Here is a 20124-nt window from a genome sequence, read left to right on the forward strand (position 1 = left end):
AAAAAAACAAAGTAATGGTACAAACAATATATACCAAATAGAAAACAAATGCAGGTAACACGCTGAGAGAGAGCTGTTGCGACCAAGAAATATAAGAGGTAAACAACAAATAGGTTCCGGCACCTAAGAAAACAGAAGCAGACAACAACAACTTGCCAAATATGATCGAAGTAATATCATATATACTAGCAAAGAAAACAAAACAAAAACAAACTCAAAACCAAAAACCTGGCAATTGAGACTACTATACCTTAGATAGCCTTATAACCAGTTGCATCAATCAATTTAGCAGTAAACTTAAATACCATAAAAGTATCAGTTCACAATTCTCATACCAGTCTATCAGTCAAAACAAGGGGTCAAGGTCATGTCATTGTGTTAGCTAGGTTGGTAAGTCATTTAGTATGTCACTATTAAAGTAAATATTAAAGTTGTATGTCATACGATCAGGCAAGAACGTGTAACCAAACTAAAAATACAAATAGGACCAACCAAAAGAGAAAAACAATAAAATAGAAAAATATATTATAAAAACAAACAACCTCGCTCTGCTACCAATTGTAGCACCGACATTTTTGGGGTGGGGTGAGGATCATATAATAATCACACAGTTACTCATAATAGCAGCGGAAGTCTGATACAAAATTGCATATCGGGGAACTTTTCTTTAATTAGTACCCCTGCAAATAATCCCCCCTTTTATGCCGGTTACCACAGGATTCACACACACACTACGCACACCAAGTACATCACATAAACAAACAATCAATCATACCACGAACACTGAGAACATATCACCGAACATACAGTTACACAATCAAAGCAATCACTCTCATTCAATCACTACACACAAGAGTCTGAAAATCTAAACTACTACTCATTATTTATGTGAGTATATATTGGGATGTCTTTTCCCTTTATTATTTACAACTTATCTTCATGCACTTCTATAAAGTCATAGAAGTTTAACAAAAACAATAACATTTAACTGAACTATAACTATCTATACTAATCCTACAAGGTCATACATAACTTATCACTACTACATCTACATCCTATATTATATCAATTGGACATGAGGGTTCTGAAATGGTTAGTGCTGAGGCGACGACCTTCATTGTGACGTTGTCTAAAGAGAAGAAATATTAAATATTGTCAGCGACAATTAATATGGTGTTGTCCCAATGGAGGTTGGAGACAAAAGAGCACGAATAATATCTTTACTATTATTCTCTAAATTAATTACTATCATTATTATTATCCTCATGCCAATACATCAAAACTGAAATGGTTAGTAAATAATATTTACAGAAAAACATGCAACATATATGATGACGATAGTACTCTCTGTTTAAGGAGGCTTTTATGAACTAGAAAGCTCTCGTTGTGATATTGCGCCAAGTAAATTCCCATTGCAATTTGGTATAGAATTATGCTTCACGCGCGCAGCCAGAATAACAGAGAGTATCATTGTCATTGTATATTTTCATCGGTTAGTAATAATCAGGAATAACTGTAATAAGTTTACAAGTTAAAAGAATGATTCAATAGCATCACATGGTTTAACAGCATGAGATATCACTTTCTCCCATCTCTACAACAATTTCACACAAAATCCATTTAAATCTCACAACTGCATAACCATCCACTCTTGAGAAATACATAATGCCAACAGTTGGTTATAATTGAGTAAGATATTCAAAAAGTGTAATAATGTGCTTACCTAAAGAGAAGAAATATTAAATATTGTCAGCGACAATTAATATGGTGTTGTCCCAATGGAGGTTGGAGACAAAAGAGGCTGATGATGAGGAGAAGATGGCTGACTTTGAGATGGTTTATGCCATCTCCCAACTTAGAGGTAAAAAGCTTAAGTACTTTCATTAATACATGTTCAGGATAAGCATTTAACACTTACATCATACAACATTGATATAGATGAAACATTGTATAATCATATAAATAACTTTCCCAAGTGGAGAAAGATAAACAATCAATAAACAATCATAATTGATACAGTATGTAGTTATGTACATTAATTCATAGGCCATAACACCCCTAGGCTAAAAGAATGGAGTGACCCAACCATGGTCAATCTTGACCACACATGACTCATGACTCATGTTTCAGGGGGACGGTGATGTTCTCCCCTGGTTCCAGGAACAGTTGGTATACCACATACAAGGCACACGTGTGTACTCGTATGCATAGACTATGGGCAAATATATGTACTATGTATTTCCTCACTGCACTGGGCATGTGGAATGTCCACTAAGGTGAAAAGGGCAAAGTTATAAAATTCATGGACTCACATGTAATATTACAAACATGTGATGAAATGCGTATAACTTTATATATAATATTAATGTTGCACCAAACAGGGGCTACAACTGCTCGTCAACGAAACGGAGTTTCTTGTTTGTTGCTACGGCAGGCAGCCAGTGAAAACGAATTTGTTTAATAAAATTATGGTAATGCAATTATTACTTTAAACAAACAGGACTTTGTTATCCCTGGCTCATTTTTTCTGATTGAGGTGTCATGGGCAGAAAATGAACTTTCTGGAAGTGTGATTTTCTCTTTGAAATTCAGATACCGTTCGCCAAATGACTTTTTGGTACCCTTTCTTCAAGTTGTTTTTAATAAAGATGCATCATATGAGTTGCATCATTTCATACAACAGTTTTTTGTTTCTCCATGAATTGAGCGGAGTTCACAAATTAGGCCTAATTGTAGTCCATGTTTTCTGCATCAGCAGCCGAGCCAGATTTTATAGGGAGGTCGGCACAGTTTTTGCGATGTTCATTGGCAAGGAAAGAATTTTACAAAGTGTTAAATTTTATGTTTTCAATCATTGAAAACCGACATTTTGATGCATAATGCAGAGCTCACAACACGCAGTGTAAACACATAATTAAAAAAACACATCATTGTTGTTCGTGTGGGGTTGGCACCTCACCCTGTATTGACGTCACTAAAGCTTTATTCCACGGTAGAAAACGATGGGATTCCCCGACATCCCTATGACGTAATGGGGCATCCCTACATGGGCGTCGAGATCATGACATCATCGGATGTGAAGGAGGGTAAAAGAGGATAAAATAGCTCCGACTTCCTGAAATAGGTTGGATATAATATGGCTGACATCACATCGTAAGCCCCTACCCCACTAGCACATGCATCTGTCCCTTAAAATACTTCATCATGGTCTTCAGCTTATTCATACAATCACATACACACAAAAACGAAACACATCAAGCAATATTTTCATTTTATAATCTAAATCAAACAATTATGTCCCTGGTTAGAATAACGGCGAAACTAACAAAAATCAAGTGCTGTATCTATATCTTCTACTGATAATCAGATATAAAATCAATACTGAGATGGGATATCCCAAGTTTACACATAAATCAATAGTTCTTACAGTTTTTCATATTCATGATAGGAAGAATTTAATAAATGAAAATACGTACGAGAAGAAAAGTAGAAATTAAACAATGTGAATGTGTAATTACGGAATGTTGTAAGATAATGTTACATATACAACATATCCAAGTCTCATTCCATGTCAATGATAAAATATATTGTTGTGTTTAAAATCGATGGTTGATACTTTATTCGTCTTAACCAAGGTTGCTTATTTTATAAGTACAATACATCACACTCTTCAATATTTTATAAGTTACATCATTGTTACAAGTATTTGCCTCATGTTCACAAGCTTCTTGATTGATGAGCATGCCGAGACAGAGCTAGCCAAAGGAAGAAAGAACAACAACAAGCAAACAAAGAAATTAAAATAAATGTCAGAAGAAAGAAACATTTTCTCGCATGACCGGATATGATACATGAGGTACACCGATATTTTGCTCACACAATATAATACATTCACAAAGCAAATAATTCTATATAATATGTGACGTGACATATTCGATCAAGGTCAAAAGGTTTCATGTGTGTTAAATTTAATTGAATTGAATTTAAATGATTTATTGTCCATATAAAATGGAAATTCGTTCACTGGTACAGATGTGTTACAAAAAATATACAAAATTATACAGATTATAAAACACAATAAAAACATAATATCAATGGCGTTACATCCAAAAATACAAGTCAAAAAAGCACCCATTTTAATATTTACAATAAAAGTGACAAATTTATGTAAACACGTTTACAGACTCGGCTGTAATCTGCCAAGGGCAGTAATACTGACAGTCTTTCTGATTGAGTATCGTCGTTTCGTTCCACAAGCACTCCTTCAGATTGAATTATATCAAATTATATTATAATTTGTATATATATATATATATATATATTTATATGGGCTATAATTTCAAGTCTGATACACTGCAAAATATTGAAATAATTTCTAATAGGCCTGTAATGGTAATCATGGTATTACTTGGACCTTTATAGTGTTTCCCCTGAGATAACCACAACCTGAGTAAAGGATACATTAAGCCTTTTGACTAAATAAACCAAATCAATTTAATCTGGTCACTACTATCATAAATGTTCCAGGATATCCCCACTCATGATTTATGTTCAATTCGATGCGATCGAGTGATGCTCCGTTTACAAAGACATAATTGTTTTGTCCTTTAGAGGGCAGTATTCTAATAAATGATTTAAAGTTGGTTGATTCTACCATTTTACATTTTCGTGTAAATCAGAGACTTTCTTTCAAACAAAGTGTTGTTAGATATATTGATAGATATTAACTTTGATATACTTTGATAAGATACTCATGAAAGTCGTTAAGATCTTAAAGTAGATATTTTGATGTAATAGCCTCTAGATTTAATCATCGGATGACTAAATTATGAATATCACAGCCTTCGAGTCCAGTTGTGACCCAAACTGTACAGGCCACATTTTACGTCATATGAGGTAAGTATGAAATCTTGTCATGATAAGACAATGCGGACTACATAAAATTACAAGCACACGAACAAAAATTATGACTGTTTCTTATAAAGCGCTCTACCGGTCACTGGATTCGCTTGCGATTCTGCATTTTACGGTGAACATTCTCCACTTCTCCTAGTAGCATTCGAGCCAGTCGCCAGTCACAGTGAGATTGGTATCCTACCAGGTATCCATTTGACACATGGGTGAAGAGGAGCAATGTAGATAAAATGCATTGATCAAATCTATAAGTGCCGCGTCGGGGTTATAGCATGGACCTACTAAGAACCTACGACCTTTACATGGATGTTTAAACCACTCGACTACGAAACAGCAGATATGCATATGCAAAAGTTAGTACTAAATCTACATGAACCTTTGGGTTACAGACGTTCCGAATGAACGCTTCAAAATGAAATGTAGGGATTTTCTTTTTAGAAAAATATGTCTTTTTTTTTTTTTTTTTTTAACTTGGGATTTTTATCAAACACCCCCTGTGCTAGCTGACCCTGCATCGATATCATCTTCGGGATCAATGCCATATCTAACAGAGTTGTTGGAAGCGAAGGCCCATGCCATACGTTCTGAGTTGAAGCTCTTAGCGAGTTGACCAGATGAACTGAGTACTATAGCACCTCCAACACCTCCTACTCTCTTAGCCATGAATCCAATGGCTTTATCAGCTGCCTCTTGGGCGGATAAACCTGGACAAGAAATAAGGTTACGGACAAGATTCTGTTATACATTCGGATCAGATGGAGAATCGATGGAGAAGAGAAGACGGTATAAAGCAAGCATAAAGAAAGAGAAAGGGAGGAAAGAATGAGAGAGTAGGAGAGAGAGGGGAAAACATAAACATAGAGTAACTGATCTCGACCATGCATTATTTCTTTCGAATTAAGCAACTGGCAAGACTCAAACACTGAGATGTCAAAAAGGAAATTATTTTGGTCTAAATCCCTTTGTACATAATATAGCAGAAACCCACGTTGAACAATTAAAGCCTTCCGAATATTGTACATTATCTAGTTTATTTATCAATAAAATGCAAATAAACGTGAGAAAATAAGGTTCCCACTAATAGAGCTGAGACCAAAAACAAAATCTACAAACCTTAACATACAAAAGTGATAAGGAATAATCAAAGTTCGATGTGATACCTAAATGTTCCATATAGCTGATGATGGTCTTAGAAAGTGTCACTTTCATGATGTTTTCTCCATGGCCTGTAGTTGATACTGCTCCGTATGCATTATCACAGTAGGCGCCACTTCCTGCAGACAACAGAGAGGGAAAAAACTGTTTTAAATTTCAAGGTAGTTGACATGAAAGTATAGACGATTTTAATGATACAAATATTTCTTAGGATTTATTCAGGGTAACTTGAAATTATTTTGACCATCGTCGCATGTGCAAGTAGGTCATCTAACATAGGAATTGAAAGAGTGAAACGATCTGTAGTTTGTCGTCCGTCAAACGAACAAGAAATACAAAAACAATGTGATATACATAGTTCACAATATTCATATAAGCAATTTCTCAAATGGGATAGATTAAAAGTAATGACACAAACCAAACGGAAATCACATTATGATACTTCCTGTGAATTCATCAAGACTCATTGGAGCTCTTACCTATAATAGGGCTATCACCGACCCTCCCGACCATCTTTGCCGAGATGCCCCCAGTCGATGTGGCACACGCGACATTGCCCCACTTATCACTGGCCACAGAACCCACTGTCTCGTGTCCAGCTTCCGGTCTGTACAAATAGGGTTATAGCAGAAAGAATGTTCACAAACTTTTCATAAATTATTAACGATCTTATGAGGCGACGAGGAAAAGAAAGCTTAGAGGGGGAGGCATTATTTCATCTGATTTTTACAGACGTGTATCAAATAGATAATTATGACTATTCACGTCTGTAGACCGACCCTAAAAATCATCTTCCACAAGACTTGACTCAGGATTGAACCTTGGGTCGTTGTATAGGAAGACACAAGATTGAAGAGAGCCATAACCACTAGACCAACTTACATCGGCATGTAGGTGCCATACGCTTTACTTTAGGGACAATGCGATATCCTGACATCATAATAAAACCCAAGTCTTAAGAGATACGGTCCAATCACAAGGCATATTCAATTTAAAAAGTCGATTTCCTTTCATAAGTTTGGATTAATGGCCACTGCAAAGACACATGAAAGGGCCCGGATGGGTGGTAACCCCCGCGCTCATTAAGTTAGTGCTCCATTTTGATTGTGCTGGGTATTTTTGTTTTGTTTTAACAGAACCTACTCCTTGGACTTAAATTTCTTGAAAAACTCTGATGCAGAAATAATCTGAGTTCTTCTTACCTACTGGAAAAGAAAACATCTACGGTCTTCTTGAACTTGCGACACTCCTCCCATGTTCTCCTCGCATCCTCTGTAACCAAGTCTGAGGTAGGTACTTTCTCGATCCCCATCTCACTAGCAAACCTATTAGCTCCATGTCCAACAAGAAGTGCATGGTCCGTCTAGATTGAGAGAGCAAACATAATTATTCAAGATGGGTTCATCCTATCAGGGACTGTCACTCTGGATGTGGAGACATCCGGGTTGACCGCCAGGAGTTAAAGTGGAACATTTTTATGATTTTGTATAAGAGATGTTGGGGAAGACATGCAGGGAAGCAATATTTTCCAACAAGCAAGCAAGAAGGATTAAGAAAGGGTCAACTGTCAAGGTTCCTCACGTTCAAAAATTTCTTCTAAGGGGAGAAATCCTCAGAATTCCTGCTAATTGCTTACTATTAATTTTGATACCCTGGGTAGATTTTGTATTCTTTTCATATAAAATGGATATGGACTTTATTCCCTTTCAAAGGAGATGTCACGAGGAGGTCACCTTATCGGTATTGACTAAAGTACTAAACAAACACAATTCTGGTGGGAATACATCGCGATAGTAATGATCTAAGTACATTGTCTAGTTAGCTCATGTTATGCAGGGCATATCCTATTGACTGTTTTATGATATTTACAATTCAGACAATCAAGTTATTTTCATATTTAACATTTTGCAAAGACATTATTGATAAAACCTAAGGCAAAATCATTGAATTATTTCACATAAAATGCATACCCATGCCAAGAGTGAGCAAGATTTCCATGACATAAATGAATCCTGAACGTGTTATGGTTTAAAATTAACCTAGAGAACGGGATTCTTTTATTTTTTATTTTTTGTATCGTGAAATTGTGGTATATTGGTGAAGACTCTTGTCTGTCATACAAGAGGTTGTACATAAAATAGAATTACAATTATTATTGTTATCATTATGACTATTATTATTATTAGTGGGTAGTCGTATAGTAGTAGTAGTAGTAGTAGTAGTAGTAGTAGAAGTAGTAGCAGTAGAAATAGTAATATAATTATTTCTTCTTACTTACCAAAGACTCTAAAACAATTTCCTTGTCAATTGAGCAGGTTACCCATCAGGTCCCGGATTCACTACAAAATACGCATCGATGGCCCCGCTCCTCCCTACCCATCTGAATACACCCAGGTACTCCCACCGCTCCTCCCTACCCATCTGAATACACCCAGGTACTCCCACCGCTCCTAGGCATCATGCTTAACCATCCATCTATCAAGATGCTTCCCATGTACACTAATCTTGGTGACATCTAGCATTCATAACTGGTACTCCCAAATTGTGGAATAACCTACCCAGAATTTTCCTCAACCAGCAATCTCTCAATACCTTCAAAAATATTTAAAAACTCACTTTGTTTGCTAATAGCATAATTAAAGAGCGCATAATTATGAAGTATATGGAAAATGCGCTACATAAATACATCATCATCATCATCATCAGCATCATCATCATTATTATTATTATTATTATTATTGTTATTATTTATAATTATTATTTTAAATATTTATTACCATCATCATCATCATCATCATCATCATCATCAATAGGTAAAGTTCCGCCAAATTACCTCTTCCATGACCTTCCTAGCCAATGAGATGGGGTTCTTGATGTTATTGACGCAAGCAACGGCTCCACATCTTAACTCTTTCCCTTCCATAATGATAGCATCCATTTCAACATCGCCATCATAGTTCAGAACAGAGCCAGTTCCTATGAGATGAAAAAAATAGACACACCATAGGAGGTTGTATATTAAAGGTAAAGACCAGTATTGGACACGCCCCAATTTCAAAAAATGAAATGGAAGCTCTCATTACCAGTCATGTGAAAGTATATGTTTTGACTAATACATGATGATAAAAAATTTGCCGGGAAACCGCCTACTAATTCATATATTTGATAAATTTGTTTCTCTCATGGTCTGTGAGAGATATAGGGTAGTCCCATATACATCTTTCTGTGTATAGTGCTTGTAACTTTACGAAGAATGGGCCAAATTTCTTATCATTTTGATGATTCCAGAACCTTGCAGATGCTAGATGCTAGATGATCAACCTTTTCTGATCGATTCCACAACGTTTCTTTCACAATGCAATCGCATGACCATAACTGGTCTTTCCCTTTAAGGGAGGGCACATCGACTCTTGCTCGTCGCCCCTTTAGCAGCCGATATGACTCATCTCGAGACGTGATTAATGCACGTTGGTATATCATAATAAGAGTTAGGTGATTAATTTTGTCAATTTAGTTAAAGGGGAAGTCCACCCTGATATTAAATGGGTTTTTAATAGAAGCAGAAAAATGAATGAAAGGGGCAGTGAAAGTTTGAACAACATCCAATTAAAAATAAGATAGTTGTGGACAGAAGTAATAGTGAAAATATTCTACAATAATTCGATTTTCACTCTTATATAGTGCTCACTAACGTGACTCCCGGGAAATAGAGAGAGAGAGAGAGTACTTTGAATTTATAATTTTGTGATATAAATTGGTATATTGTAATTATAAATATCTTGGTATCTCCATCTCCATCTCCATTTTCAGCTTGTGCTTCTGGTGAGTCTAAACTATACTACTCTAGGCCTACCCCCCCCCCCCCCCCTTCTTAACAATTTATTCGTGGATACCCCACTGGTAATGTGATGGAGACTCACCCGCGTCAAATACAGGATCATCTTCTAGAGCACTGACAGCTGCTTCTACTGCATCTACTGCTGTCCCTCCATCCTCAAGGACCTTATAGCCTACCCGGACAGCTCTCTCCACTCCTCTGCAACTATCCGCCTTCAGGTCATCAGGTATGGCCCACGCACCACCGTGTACTGCAATGGCTGGAACACGACAACCTTCCTCCATAATACTCGTTATACAATTATACGTAGCCCTGTTAAAATTCAGATGTTAAGTAGCTGTATGAAATTATATAAATGATAATATAAATATTAAAGCAGCAATCAGCTATTTACTGTTTTTCCCCCCAAACACATTTCGCTGACTCGCCCATCTTTAACTGAAAAACGTAAAATAATATTGTTTAGAGTATTACCATCCAAACTGAACGGGCAACGGTGAATATCAGCTGAATTGGATTGTCCATTCGACTTGTAAGGTTCTAGCGGAAAGAGACCCCGGGAAAGAGACGTTCTGCCTGTATTGTATTATTATTCAGGTGACAAAATTAGAGTGTGAAAAATGTATACATTGTTTAAGCAATAAAACGCAAAGAGCGGAGCAAAGAGCCAAAGTCCGACGTTTTTAGAAATTTGGGTCACGGTACGTACGCGTAACGTTTGGCAAACAGTTAACAACTAAATTATTCATACCCTTACCAAATATTGTACTTTTTGTACTTTTTTGAAACGATTTATGTTTCTTGAGAATATGACATATCAAAGATTACATCTAAAGGTGTCCAACGAAGACCCTTATCTAACTACCCGGTAGTCCACCTTTCATTCCTCAATCTTGAGTTACGACCCCCCAAACACACACACAAAAAACAGTCAAATTTACAGGGGATGTATTAATAAATTATGTTTTAAGTGTACGTTGTAGGGGTGGCGATCCCGCGGGGGACAGAGGCCCCCACACTTCCTCCCTCAATTTGTTAGGGGGTCGTTCCCCCCGTCCCCCCCGAAGAATTTGAAAATGACCCCCCCCCCAAAAAGCAAACACGGATTAAAGACTGCAACACACTTTTATGCTCTGGAGGGTCCAAGGGTGCAGCGTTATTTGTTTTCACCAACGTAGTCATATGTTTTCAAGACAAGTAAAGTATGTAATGAACATCTAATTCCTCCTTTTTTCGATGTGTTAATCATGACAATTTGTATACTTTGTCAAGTCCATACACTTTTTTATCTTGTTGTTCCTGGTCATTACGTATTCAGAAACTGAACCGGTCAAGTAAAATTGGAAATAGAGCACTTTTTGGACCTACTGCCGCATGACTGTACCGCATGCACGCAATTAAAGCAAAATATTTACATGATAATAACCGTATGTAGTCCATGGGGTTGATGTTCCACCTCCCGGTCCCTCCACGCCCCTTGACTTTGATCTAGGTCAAAGAAGACAATTTTTTGTACCTCGTCAGGAATTTTTTTTTAAGGGGGTCTGAGACCCCTCCGAAAGTACACTGTAATGTGTAGTTTTGGGAGGGCTGACGGGAGATTTCCAAATTACATCACCAGGGAGACAACAAAAACGGGATCCCCCCCTCCCCTCCGCCCACACAAACACACCCCAGTATCGGAGGGGTAGAGAGATTCCGGATATCAGTAAAGTAGACCTACACCCTAAAACGAATTTCCCGGAGTTTATCTGTTTCCCACATATTTACATCAAATTATCTACCAGTAGATGAAGCTGTAAAAAAAATCACATTGCATTGATATAGTATCTCATAGCTTTCACATTGTAACAATTCTTCATTAGGCTTATTTACAATGCCATACCAGTTGTCTTCCGTATGATATATTCTTTCTGAACTTTAGACTTCTTGGCATCTTATTCAACCTGAATTGGGGTAAAGCGGCTGCTAGCAGTACCCAAAAGGCGGCCAAACTAGTATGCAAATCAATCTCCTAAAACGCGCCAATCTGGACAAGGGACATTATTTTTCGATCACTCTGTATCCATAATAATTATGCCCTACACCCTGGAAGCAATCAGACGGAAGAAAAATAATCAGCAAGTGAATAAAATAACAAAATAAAATATCAACAAATAAAAAATAACTTCAATAAATGGTATAAATAGACTTACGATTGATTCAAGGTAATCGTAAATGTGCAGACGAATAAGGATAGTATAATACCTTGTCGAAGATGAGAGTGTAGGCCTAAAAAGGTCGCGGTGTACAGCTTTGCATAATAGGTTTTACGGCGTTTTCCTTCGTTAGGTTTTTTGAAAAGATCAATGATTTTTACGTACTTGTGTGTGAGAGTGACAATAGAGATGGTTCTGGTTCTGGATAAGTACTCCTACAAAGCGGGGTCCCGCATCGCGTCAGAGGGTTAAATTGGTGGTTGACCACGTAGGGGTGGCTAGAAGTCACTTGCAGAGTGTTGTCGCATAATTTCTTTTTCTTGGGGATTTCTTTGATGTGGAGTGCATGATAAAACATTTGTCCGTGTTAAAAACCATTTGCTAGTCGGGTCCCCATCCCCAGATGGCGTCGAGATCTTTTGGAAAGTTTTGGGGTCCATTTCCGAATTTATTTCCCGGTAAATTAATCTGTCGTCAGCGTATAAACTTATCAAGGTACTGTTGGAGATACAGTCAGGCACACTTGACGTAACTTTTGCAGCTGAGGACATTTTCCATCTAATGTTAATCGTTGTTTTCTTTGTGTTAAAAAGGTTTTTATCCAGCCGAGTTCTTTTCCTCTTATCTCCTAATGGCGGATCTTCTTAAGCAGTCGAATATGCGGAACGCGATCAAACGCTTTTGAGAAGTTCAATAACACAGCGTCGACTTGCATGTTTATAGCAAAATATTTTGTTATGTCGCTGATTGTAGATACTATAGTTGAGTATCACACCCCCCCCCCTTTTTTTTTTTTTTTTTTTTTTACGAAAGCCGTGTTGAGAGTCCACAAGAATATTAAATCGGTCTAAATGTGACATGATGTTGCTGGTATTATGTTCTAAAATTGTACTTCAGATTGAGGTTAATGCGATTGGTCATTAGTTGCCGGGCGATTTTTGAAGATTGGAGTGATGTGGGACATATAGCCAGTCTGACGGAAGTTCACCTTTTATTAAAAAATGCTGATAAAATGTGAGCCAGCTCCTCGACACATTCTTTGAGGAATCAGGCAATTGATCATGCTAAGATGATTTGTTAGGTTTTAAAGGGCCCATGACATCGAAATAAAAGTGTATTCCTGTTGGTGTGCAGTCCTGGATAATATATCTCATATTTCTGATATGTAAACTTCTGAATTTGTTTCATAGATTTTTAAACATTTTTTGAAATATTTCTTTTTCAAACTTGCTTAGCTCCACCCCAAAAACCTCCAGATCTCATTCCCCTTGTGACATCATCTCAGTCATCAATGAGCTAACTTGAGAAAGTGGCATGTAACTTTTCCAAAGTTGACCACCTGTTACAATACCACGATTCTGAGAGCTGTCAGACCTATTATTTATACATCTCCCCTCTCTGCTGCACTCTCTTTGTCTTTCTCTCTCTCTCTCTCTCTCACTCTTTATTCTTCTTCTTCTTCATCTTCTTGTTCTTCTCCTCCCTCCGATCCCCCTCTATCATTCTCCCCTTTCACATTCCCCCGCTCTCGCCTTTTCTCCTTTCCTCCAACTCTGAGGATTTCTCTCTCTCTCTCTCTCTCTCTCCCTTTCTCTTTCTCTCTCTCTCGCTCTCTATCACCCTCTATCTCTTTCTCTCGCTCCCTCTCTTTCTCTCCCACTCTCTCTCTTTCTCTCACTTCCTCTTCCTCTCTCTCCTTTCTCTATCTCTCTCTGTATGCCATGTCTGTTTCTCTGTTCGTCTGTTTCTCCCCTTATTTCCGCTCTTTCTCTCTCTCTCTCTCTCTCCAACATTTTAATCGCTACTAAATTTCCGATCGCAAGCTGTATATGAATGAATACAAATTACAATTAGAACAAATATTTTAGTTTCATCATCAACGTCACTCAATTTATTACCAAAGCACGAGTGTGATAACATGTTTATAATACACATAATTTATAAGAAGATATATTACATTAAAGTCATTGTAAGTTTTGTTTTGCTTCTTTGTTTATTTCTTTGTCATTTGATAATCGATTACTTCATTCTTTATCCATGCGCGTTGTTTCTACACCCGTAAACAACTACAATCTATTATCATCGCGCAATGGTTCCCGGTTCCAATAAGAAAACTAACTATATCATATGATCATAAGCCCGATAGATATGATTTAACCACGGTAACGACTGTTCCACCATATATCTTGAATCGTCGTGGACGGTGGATATCAAGTTGTTTAGAATTACATTAAAGCCTATCTGTACTAGTTTGGCATGGAGGGATCATATCTCCCTGCTAGGTCACATACTGGCAGGTGGTTATTACATCAAATAAGCTATCAATTAACATAAGAAAAAGGGGACCATGGGGATCAACGGGTACCGCTAAGGCATTGTTGGTTGTATAGAGGGCGCATGTAGCTACAAGTAGTGCAGTCCCGCCTCAAATCCTACTCCCACAGTTGTCGTCGTCATTATTATCATTGTTGTTATTGTTGTTTTTATTGTTGTTCACTGATCACTAAATCCAATTAGAAATACATCGGCCGAGAGAAATGTTGGATGATCGGTGACGCTGTCCCAGAAACCATTCCGGAATTTATGTGTTCTGGATATTAATGGGATAAACAAAAATAGAAGATGAAATTAATGTGAGGAAACGAAAGGACAGATAATGAAACTGAAACAGATTATCTTATCAAAAATTGTCAACCATTTAAAAATATCTTGAAATTAGTCTAAACCGATTTTTTAGCAAGGAAATAATCTCTCCAAAGTTTGCAGTTTCCTTTTGAGCCATTCTCCCCCTGGGAGTCGCAATTTCGATTGAAACAGTGATGTCAGAACTTGTGAGATACCCACTGGCCTGTACTTTAGCTACAACGTACGACATTCACCTGTGAAATTCATTCATTAAAGTGTTTTTCTAATAATAGACTGTTTTGGTAATATATCCAGATGAATGGATATTCTATTATCACTTATTGTGACAAGATATTCAGCTGTTTGGAAAAGTTGAGCAGTTTTTTTTGTTAAGCAACATTTGGCATTCATAATTAGTTGCTAGGTCAGACAAAAACTTTGCCAATTGTTCAAAATAGTGACAAAGGCGAACACAGAACTACTCGTAGAAATCGCCTGTTTGAGATGCAGGAGTAACAAGATGGCTACCGTTTTTTTCCATCGATGGCTCTGGTTGCACAATAGCTTTATACAACATCATATCCATCCTATACAGGTCAAAGGACAATTGTGTACTACTCTGATATTATTGTTTCAATCAAGATGGCGATTCCCATGGGAGAATAACTAGGAATAAAAAAGAAACTTTGTAGAGATTGTTTTCCTCGCTAACTTATAATCAAATAAGAGTAATTTCAAGATTTTTTAACTAGCTGACAATTTTCGTTAATTGTTATCAGCTAATGTCTATTGGATTTTGTTTTCCTTTAATGATTTCTTACGCTGCCCTTCCATAGACGCTAATTTTCGAACAAATGAAAACCTTGCACTAGACATAAAGGTCACCGCAGCCCTGCGTCAAGGAGTTGTGTACGTGAGCGACGCAGTGAATTTTAATCAATTATTTTAGTCACAGACACATTAAATTTAGTCAAATCTATGCCAAAGTGCGTTTTCATTGGACCTTTTCTATTTGCAAAGATGATAAAACCTTTTAAAATGTCAGATTAGTTTTAATATCTTACCTTCTTATATTACACCATCTCCAGCCTCAGGTTGCTATGGCTGTGCCTCTCTGACATCCGTTTGTGTCTCTCTGGCATCATTTACAGGAGGTATAGACCAATACACAAGTTGTCTGTCAGTTTTGGAGGGTGTTTTTTCTTCTCCATTTCAGTGCAACCTTATTGAGGAAGAAGGATACTACCTAAACATCACCTTTTCCGCCGGTTGGAATCATCATATCTTGCTCTTGCATCATCGTACCTGCATCATCATCGTATGTTACGGCGTATTTTACAGTGTCATCGGCATCATCTGGAGGAAGAGGGGGTAGTTCAGCAGAACACTGCATAGCTACCAGAACCACCAGGAACAACATCAACATACTACTGCTCTTCATGACTGCAGAATAACAAAGTCTTCTTTAGGTTGAAGATTCGCGTGTGATGGTGAACAGAACAAAGTTAAGGATATTTATATAAGTTTCACGACCGGTGTTCTTCTTGCACTGACTTTCACAAAATGAGCGAAATGCGGGTTAAGAGAACATTCTGGTGAGGTTTTATTTAATAATCTATGCAAACCTCAAACTAATTTATTTCTTAAAGAAAATCTTTAAGAAAATCTAAGGATTCGAATTAAAACAACAGACCACAGTCATGATCGTTATAAGATTTTCTAAAAGCTTTACATGAACAAAATTTAACCAAGTTAAATTACTGTCTATCAGGGTAAACCACATATAGGGAAACCCAACAACACAATATCTGACCACCGAGAAATTGTTTTAACTTTAAGGTTCGATTTAAGGTACCGCGATCAATTGAAATATGAATTGCACTATCGTTTTGACCTTCCAATTAAACAGCCTCAAATGAAGTATCGAAAGACTTTTTTTCCTCTCTCATATCAGATCTTTTCTTCAGTAAGCGTGATCGAAAAGCTTTCGAAAAACCTAGCAAATATCTAATCTCTCATATCATTATTGACATTAGTCCTTTCTACATTCGTGGTATTATTCATGTATTTTGATTGATGCAATAATGCCCCCCTGATTCATAACATTTCGGCCCGCAATTTTGATGTATCCCTTATAGCATTCGAAGTCGGGAGTCGCGGTCTACTAACTAACCACAACTTTCAGTCACTTAAATCACTAATCAAAATGGCTAACGCAAACGTAACCGCCAAAACCCTGTCAAATCAAATTTCAAAAATGGCTGTAGTGTCATCATTTTCAATCTTCCATGCAAGACAAGACCCAGCATGGACATTACCTCCACTCCTCCAATAACAGCCTATAGATGTGAAAAATACGTGTAGGAACCAGGAGGACACGAATATAACAGCTGAATGTTAGATATTGATATATACTGATATAATTATATAGTTTGAAGTCTATGACTGAATTGAAATTGGAAAGTATATTTTGTGTCAATTTTTATCAAATCAATTACTAAATAATGAAATTCGATGCTACAATTGTATTTGTCAACTACCAAAATATATACTTGGACATTAATTCTTTTAACAACAACAAACAAATCAGTGATTTTAAATTTAATCGAGTTTATCATCAATTGTAAACTATGAATAAACTATAAATGTAAACTATGCAATGTACCTTTTATAGCAACTCAAATGTGTGATTATTTAGAAGCAAATGACCAAAATTTTTACTACAAAATTCATGAGAACTCTTTAAATAATGATAAGTCAATTTTTATAACAAATGTGTGTATAATACGATACAGCTTATTCTCCGTGAGATGCAATCAAGAAATCTGTTGTAAATTCATTCTCTCCGTCTCTCTCCTTTGCTATGTCTCTCTTCCTCCCTTTTCCCACTTCATCCTCCTTCTCCGCTAAACTTTACCATTACGTTCTACATTACATAAATATTATTATATTTTTAGATTGAACGAACCCCATAATTAATTTTTCATATTATAACTGATACTTCTGACTGCTAATGATCTTAGAACAAGTATATATGTTTGTATGTATATGTTTACATGTTAGGCCCTGCCTGAGTAATGTCAACGTCCTGGGCCACGATTTTCACGTCTTTATAATATGTCTATTCACTATGTGAAGGAAATATTCCTTGTTATCTTATTTTGTATTGTTATATTGTTACATTGTATATGCTTTTCTATGGAAATAAATACTACTTTACTATGTACTTGTAATGTTTTAGAAACTGTATCCTGTATGTACATTCGCTTGGTGCTCATGGTGCTTTATCTATATATATTGTGTTAAATCATTTGTTTTCACTCAATTATGTCAGAATAATCATCTAGGGCATCCAATCATGCCTTTGATATGAGATATGGAATGTGAGCAATGATTCAATCACAAATACAATATGTTCATTCTATAAATTTTGCTGGGCTCCCATGTAATATACTTGGTGTAATTTTGTTTGATATTATGGTATTGAATTTACCATTTTCACACCATTGTCGATATGCTCATGTATTCTTTAACAGGACCGAGCTGTAAAACCAGTAAATTACAACTGATCTTGTTCTTCTGAATGAATATCTTTAAATAAATAAAATACATGTCAGTTTGTCATAAGAACTAAGAATTACACAACACTTATTCCCTCCCCGAATATCATAGGTGACGGGTGACCGAATATAAAGTGAAGGTTGCACGTTATTACAAATTTCAAACTTCTCGTAATATGTTTTTGTATGCTTACTTGCAAGTGACACATTCGATTTTCACCCCCGGTTTAGATTTGTTATTGATCTATATTGCCGTTTTCTGACGTTCTGTTTGGTTGGAAAATCACATATGAGTTTTTTTTCCTGATCGCATTCAGAAATTACATTATCCCGTTCAAAACTTTTTTTCTCACCACAATGCAGTAGAGTGAATTTGTACAGTATCTTTTTTTAATAAATATGTTATGTTTCTTTGATTTTTATTTTCATTATCTTGGTTATTATTATATTATTATTATCATAGGCCTATTATTATTATACACCTCCCCCCCCCCCTTTTTTTTTTTTAAACGAAAGCCTTGTTGAGAGTCCACAAGAATATTAAATCGGTCTAAATGTGACATGATGTTGCTGGTAAGGATATGTTCTAAAATAGTACTGCAGATTGACGTTAGAGCGATTGGTCTGTAGTTGCCGGGTGATTTTTGAAGATTGGAGTGATGTGGGATATAAGCCAGTCTGACGGAAGTTCACCTTTTATTAAAAAATGCTGATAAAATGTGAGCCAGATCCTTGGCACATTCTTTGAGGAATATAGCAAGCAATTGATCAGGCCAAGATGATTTGTTAGGTTTTAGATCGAACAGAAGCTTTTTCACACCTTCTGGTGTGATTGAGATGTAAGGCATTTCCGGATGGGGATCTCCAGTTATAATTATGAGGGATATTTTCAACAAAAAATGATGGGTGTTAGAAGGTTGTTTAATCCCTTTTATTTTCTGTGAACCATTTTTGAGATAATCTTCCCCACGCAAGTCTATTCGTATTGAGTCTGAGGGGGTGAGGAACGTTTCATCGCCCATTGTCCAATCGGAAAGTGACATGGTGTATAATGATGTATACTAATATACGATTCTGAGAGCTGTCAGACCTATCCTTTATACATCTCCCCTCTCTGTTGCACTCTCTTTGCCTTTCTTTCTCTCTCTCTCTCTCTCTCTCTTTATTCTTCTTCTTCTTCCTTCTTCATCTTCTTGTTCTTCTCCTCCCTCCGACCCCCCCCCCCCCACTCCTCCCTCTATCATTGTCCCCTTTCACATCCCCCCACTCCTCCATCTATCATTGTCCCCTTTCACCCCCCCCCCCCCCCCCCGCTCTCGTCATTTCTCCTTCCCTCCAACTCTCAGGATTTCTCTCTCTCTGTGTTTCCTCTCCACTCTTCATTCTTTCTCTTCACCCTCATCCCCCTTCTCTCTCTCTCTCTTTCTCTCTCTCTTTCTCTCTCTCTCTCTCTCTCTCTCTCTCCCTCTTTCTCTCCTTTTTCTTTCTCTTCCTCCCTCTCCTTTCTCTATCTCTCTGTATGCCAAGTCAGGTTTTCTGTCTGTCTGTTTCTCCTCTCTGCCCCCCTCTCTCTCTCTCTCTCTCTTTTTTTTTCTCTCCCACTCCCGTTTTTATTCAAACCTTGTAATCACTTCTAAATTTCCGATCGCAAGCTGCAAGTTGTATTTGAATTAATACAAAATAGCATTCGAACAAATATTTTAGCTTCATAATCAACGTCACTCAATTTATTACCAAAGCACGAGTGTGATATCATGTTTATAATACACATAATTTATAAGAAGATATATTACATTAAAGTCATTGTAAGTTTTGTTTTGCTTCTTTGTTTATT

General features: G+C 36.8%; 1 protein-coding gene and 1 long non-coding RNA gene across 5 annotated transcripts; both read right to left on the bottom strand.

Annotated features, from left to right (window-relative positions):
* Positions 1 to 383: 383 nt before the first annotated feature.
* Positions 384 to 1804, bottom strand: LOC115929593. The gene is made up of 2 exons (XR_004066613.1): positions 1724 to 1804; positions 384 to 1129 (listed from the first exon to the last, which is right to left on the bottom strand). It is a non-coding gene; the product is annotated as an uncharacterized LOC115929593 (long non-coding RNA).
* Positions 1805 to 3254: 1450 nt separating this feature from the next.
* Positions 3255 to 12207, bottom strand: LOC100890184 (isoaspartyl peptidase/L-asparaginase). Of its 4 annotated transcripts, none has more exons than XM_003726948.3 (7): positions 12103 to 12207; positions 9990 to 10219; positions 8903 to 9045; positions 7272 to 7432; positions 6549 to 6676; positions 6075 to 6188; positions 3255 to 5618 (listed from the first exon to the last, which is right to left on the bottom strand). In XM_003726948.3, exons 2-7 carry the CDS (start codon positions 10189 to 10191, stop codon positions 5398 to 5400), a joined length of 969 nt encoding a protein of 322 aa, XP_003726996.1. In that variant the 5' UTR covers positions 10192 to 10219; positions 12103 to 12207; the 3' UTR covers positions 3255 to 5397. The 4 variants fall into 4 exon arrangements, with proteins under 4 accessions (XP_003726996.1, XP_011679936.1, XP_011679935.1 ...); XM_011681634.2 differs by having other exon boundaries at positions 12155 to 12195; XM_011681633.2 differs by having other exon boundaries at positions 9990 to 10244; positions 12103 to 12171.
* Positions 12208 to 20124: the final 7917 nt, after the last annotated feature.

The sequence above is a fragment of the Strongylocentrotus purpuratus genome, unplaced genomic scaffold (genome assembly GCF_000002235.5).
Source record: "Strongylocentrotus purpuratus isolate Spur 01 unplaced genomic scaffold, Spur_5.0 spur5_scaffold_5, whole genome shotgun sequence".
Lineage (NCBI taxonomy): Eukaryota > Metazoa > Echinodermata > Echinoidea > Camarodonta > Strongylocentrotidae > Strongylocentrotus > Strongylocentrotus purpuratus.